The 5,247-nt window shown below is 44.0% G+C and overlaps 1 protein-coding gene across 4 annotated transcripts; it reads left to right on the top strand.

Annotated features, from left to right (window-relative positions):
* Positions 1 to 242: 242 nt before the first annotated feature.
* Positions 243 to 4,684, top strand: LOC125534019. 4 transcript variants are annotated; one of them, XM_048697328.1, is made up of 13 exons: positions 243 to 601; positions 686 to 997; positions 1,092 to 1,229; positions 1,332 to 1,421; positions 1,521 to 1,546; positions 1,640 to 1,681; positions 1,827 to 1,898; positions 3,045 to 3,134; positions 3,206 to 3,262; positions 3,395 to 3,451; positions 3,969 to 3,992; positions 4,031 to 4,121; positions 4,388 to 4,519. In XM_048697328.1, exons 1-12 carry the CDS (start codon positions 321 to 323, stop codon positions 4,069 to 4,071), a joined length of 1,230 nt encoding a protein of 409 aa, XP_048553285.1. In that variant the 5' UTR covers positions 243 to 320; the 3' UTR covers positions 4,072 to 4,121; positions 4,388 to 4,519. The 4 variants fall into 4 exon arrangements, with proteins under 4 accessions (XP_048553285.1, XP_048553283.1, XP_048553282.1 ...); XM_048697326.1 differs by having other exon boundaries at positions 244 to 601; positions 4,031 to 4,111; positions 4,388 to 4,527; XM_048697324.1 differs by adding an exon at positions 4,582 to 4,684 and having other exon boundaries at positions 246 to 601; positions 3,969 to 4,111; positions 4,388 to 4,548.
* The last annotated feature ends 563 nt before the right edge of the window (positions 4,685 to 5,247 follow it).

Here is a 5,247-nt window from a genome sequence, read left to right as displayed (position 1 = left end):
TAAGCTTTTGTTGATTTTTTTAAATAATTGCCTTTTAACTAGTACTAGGATGCATGAGGAAATATCTTCATGTATGATGCACGTTCACGCTTATGCTGTACGACAATAAAAGCTAGAAATGCACGTGCATTTACCCTGTATATAAAAAGAAAATTATGAGACAGCATCTTCCGGCGTCGGCTAATAGAAAAATATTTGTCCCGACAGTGGAGGCAGGGAGCGGGAGCTGCCAAGAAGAAAAGTTGTCCCGGGAGCGGGCACCGGGCACCGGGAGGGGGGGCGAGACGCCCCGGTTGAGGAACGACGGTTGTGGGTCCCGCATGCCGTCCCGTCATATGCAAGGCGTCGCTCCCCCAATTCCTTGTTCCCCCAAATCCCTAGCGAGGCTCTGTGCTGCATTCGGCGCAATGGGACGGAAGGAGATCATGGAGCCCAGCATCGGCGGGCCAAAGGAGATCCGGGACCTCGTCAGCGGCAAGCAGATGGAGACCATTGGCCTCGGCAGCGGCAAGCTCCAGGACTATCCCTTGGTGAGGCGGCTCCGCAACCGGCGGCTCCTCACCTACCTCTGGCTCCAGGGCTTCGACGCCGCCTACGACAGGTACGCACCCCCGCCCGCCCGCCCGCACGCCGGCCCGCCGTTTCCTTGCTGTTTAACGCAACCCCCGCCGCGTACGCAACGCAGCGTTGTGCATGAGTCGGGTGTGCAGATGAGCAGGCTACATCTGCGGCAGCTGCTGATCCGGGGCCAGTGGAGAGAGGCCATCAAGTACATAACGCGCTTCCTGCCGCCGGCCGTTGATCGGGGCGTCGAGACCCGTTCCCTCCTCATCTTCCTCCACGCGCTCTGGTCCCTGGCAAACGTCGCCGGGTGCTCAGCGGGCGGCTTCGCGAACCAGTCCGTGCACCGCGACCTCAGCTTCCTCAAGTCCATTTGCAGTCGCAGCGCCAAGCTCGCCTCCATCCTCCAATACACACTCCACTCGCCGCAATTTAGGTACATTACGTACTACCTAATATATTATTTCGAGACACTGTTCTAGTACTTGTCATTGTTGAGCCTCAGATCAATCCTATTCCTGTCTGTGTAGGGCGTCCCTGAACTGGATACTGGTGAGGGAGAAGGCATCGTTCATTGCCGATGACTTGGCTCTTGAGAGTCCTGAGTTGAGACGCAAGTTGCTATTGCCCGGCGGCCCAGGTCTCCCGCAGGACTTGTTTCCCATCAGGTGGGTTCCTGTATTCATTCATCCAATCTTTCACTGTTCGAGTATCAACTGAGTACATATCAATCTGATCTCCCCCATATATGATCATTTTTGATTTGCTAGTCCCCTTCGTCCAAGGCGCCACTGGACGCAACAATTCCCGCGGCCAAAGCCGGAGGCTATTGCCAAGTGCTATCTCAAGAGGAGGAGGAGGTATTTAGAACTTGATTAATTATCATCAGATGAAACCCAGTTCCACAGTGCTGTCTCTGAGTTTCACTTGCATTCACACATTTTCCTTGATTCTTGCAGCCTGCCCTCTGCAAGCCCACTTTATGGTATGAACATCTTGGCATAATATCAACATCGACCCCTCTCTCCTTACCTCAGCATATGTGCGGCAGTTAATGTTTGAATGTTTTGAATTGCAGGATTGCCCGATAATGCAGTCAGCCGGGTGTCAGATCTTATTGGTAAAAACTAGTCCCTGACCATCTAATTCCAGTTTGTAAACAACATATCTGATAATATATATTTTTCTGCTGTTGCTTTGTCTGCTGATATCCCTTTGATTATGTGAGTTCGTGTGTGCTGATAAACTCACTTGATAACATTTAGAGGGGTGTTTAAAAGCCGGTAAACTTCCGGAGCTCCATCGAGGGAACCCACTTCAATCAAATGCAAAGGAAGGTAATTCAATTAATGCATAGTTCTGTTACCCTTAGATTACACTGTACAAAGTTAGATTGGGGCATTTATGTAACGCATCTTACTTTGATGCCTCGTACTCCCTCCGTCCTAAAATAAGTGTCACTGATTTAGTACAACTTTTGTCACTTTTTTGGGGATGGAGGGAGTATCTTGCTTGTCAATTTTCTTGTTTGTGTTTGTTACAAACCACTGTCTCTGCTCTTACTGTACATATTTTATTGTTGTTGCTTTTGAGTTGCTAGGCTAGGTTTATGCTTGGGATATTTCATTGAAGTGGCTCATACACCATGTAGTCTCAAGCTACATTTTGTTGAGCTTGTCCCTCGCTTTTTTCTTCCTAAGCTCATCGTTTGCCAAACACCTCCTAAGTTCCGTTTTCTTCTTCTTTTTTTCCATGTTCAGATGTTACATAATGTTATATCACTTGGGCATATTATGCACATGGACGTATTAATTCATAATAGCACTCACATGGAGCAGCCTCCTCAAAGCTGGACGTTGTTCTATGTTATCGCTTATCAATGGCTGGCAACCTGCATTTCTAACTGCTCAACTGAGTTAATCTGTGAAATCATACTTCTTTGGAAATATTTAGATGTGCTAGTGAGGATCTGTTTCTACCATTGATAATGTGATAGATGACATGATATGCTTTAGAAGATTTAGGCTAGAAACATCTCCCCTAAGTCTTCCATTATGTTGCATACTAATTCTCATTAGTGCACTACATACTGGGCTTCATGTTGATTGTTGTATTTTTAAGTGCCCACCTCATGCTACTTCAAACGAACTTGTAACACCTCTGGTACAACACTTCTGCAAACCATGTTTGGTACTGTGACGAGTCCTGCTAAAAACACTGGGACCTTATTGTTTAGTTGGAACTTGTAACAACTTTTTTAGAAAATGTTCAAATGTGCTAGTGAGGGGCTATTTATATTATACCATTGATAATGTGATAGATGAAACTATATGCTTTAGAAAATTTACGCTAGAAATATCTCCCCTTAAGTCTTCTGTTATGTTGCATAATAATTCTCATAGATGCACTACTTACTGGGCTTCATGTTGTTTGTTGCATTTTGAAGTGCCGAGCTGTTGCCACTTCTAACGAACTTGTTGCAGGTGCTTCTGGGACTTCACTTCTGCAGACCATGTTTGGTACTGTGACAAGTTCTTCTGAAAACACTGGGACCTCATCAGTGACAAATGCAGGTAAATGGTTGGAACTTGGAGCACAGTGCTTGGTGGCATGTTGTCGTTTCTAACTGCAAAATTCGTTTCAGGTGCTCCAACTTCCATAGGTCAGCCCTGTCCTTGGTGCTCATCGGTTGCAAATTCAGGTGAAGTTTTTAAAATCTTTCAACCCTAGAATGGTTCAGTGAACACCAAATGAACCAATCAAGGGGCTATGAGCATTGTGTATAACTCTTCACAGGTGCTGAGCATTGTTTATAAGTTATAACTCTTCACAGGTGCTGCGGTCTCACAGCCTATTAAAATCCCTTGGATCACATCTGCCACAAATGCAGGTAAATTAACTGAATATGTTTTCATGCCATATAGGAACTCCATCTGCACATATTGATACCTGAAATTCTTAGTTGTCACTTGTCAGAGAAACTCCATCACCGATAATAATATTCAACCTGCTGTGTTTTATAACCACCATATTGATATTCTGCTGTCCTCGCACCTCTTGGTTTCTGTGGCAAACTATTTTCCGAAAGTGTGGAGTTTTCTTACTCTTGCATTTATCAGCTGTTTTATTACTTCTACTTGTGTATTTCCATAATAGTTGCACGATTGTACTTGCATCTGGGAGCTGATAAGCATTATGTATCACAAATCGAATCATGCAAGTGCTCATTTTTATAGTATAGATCTAGCTAATGTTCCACGTCTCATAAAAAAACATAGTTGAGTTTAGCCTCTTGATTTTTGATCTAAAAGGCCCTTCCGACACATTTTGAAATGTCGAGTGTTAAGAGAACATTATGTGTAAAAATATTGATAATACTTACTCTGTTGACATTGATGCTTGGGCAGCCCCTATCAAGTGTTTGAGACAAGATGGTTGGTGTACCAACAGTGCTACTCAAGGTTCTGCTGGAAGAGGAAAGAATTCAGGAGAAGATTTGATGACTTTTGAGGAAGATGGTCCTGATAGGAAAAGGCAACGGACAAAACTGGTAGTGCTTGGTATAAATGGCCATTTTTTTCACTCTATAGTTTCCTGCCAGAATATCCATCTAGGTTGCACTTTCACCAGTTCTTTTACTGAAGAATGTACTGGTCCCTGATTTCTTTCTTGCCAAGTACTTGAGCACTCACCAATAGGTTTTACCTTCTCCATTTCACGAATAATATCAGCACCTTTCAAGCTGGGTACTGCATTTTTTTCTGGCAAAAGTGCAGCTGGCTATTTGGACACTATTAACTTGCTGTGAGTACTTGTTGGAGTGCAGGAGTTGGTGACTGAAGTGGAAGCTAGATCTTGCAGCGCCAACTTGACGGCTTACTGAGCGGGCACTCCATGGAGTCGATTTGCTGCCAGATTGTGTTGGAGCATCGAGCTGTATTATGTTATCGACTTGATGAGACTTGCAAGTCTCCTAGCTAGAATTACTTTTAGTAGCGTTATGTTATCACCTGTGACATTGCAAGTTTGCAACTGTGTTTCCAAGTGCTCGCTGTCCTGTGTTACGTTTAAGTGGATCGTGAATCAGACCTAAATCAGATAATGCTGCAGTGTTATGTTATCATCGACCATGTCAGCTCTTTCGTGTTTCATTTGGAGATCTGATAGACATACATTAAAAACAAATGTTTTCCTGATGAACGTTTGATAGACCATGTTGTTAACTCATTCTGTTTTAACATTATTTTCTGAGGTACAGTCTGTTTTGATGTGGGTGTGGATGATGATGATGAGTTTCAAAAGTAAAGTACAGTTATCCCTGTATTGTTCGGAGGGGAGCCAAGAATGCTTGTTTTCTACTCCCTCCGTCCTGAAACATAAGAACGTTTCTTAAGCTAACATTGCTCGGAAAATATTCTTATATTATGGAATGGAGGGAGTAATTTTCTATGATTTGTAAGATCTTAGCTTTGCAACCCCAATTTTAGCAGGTGATGATATTTATTGTTTGCTGAACGGGGGGCACATTTTTTTTACGTGGAACGGGCATGTTGATTGCCTGGACTCTGTAGATGCTGGAAGGTCTGATGCTACGTTGATCACGTGACACGCGTGCTCTTTTTTTCTTTCTTTTTTTCTTCTGATGTCCAGGGTTGTATATATACAGACTTAAAGGCAGCAAGCCAC

The sequence above is a fragment of the Triticum urartu genome, chromosome 2 (genome assembly GCF_003073215.2).
Source record: "Triticum urartu cultivar G1812 chromosome 2, Tu2.1, whole genome shotgun sequence".
Classification (NCBI taxonomy): Eukaryota; Viridiplantae; Streptophyta; class Magnoliopsida; order Poales; family Poaceae; genus Triticum; species Triticum urartu.
The sequence above is the reverse complement of the archived record's forward strand: the minus strand, read 5'-3'. Positions and strand labels throughout refer to the sequence as shown.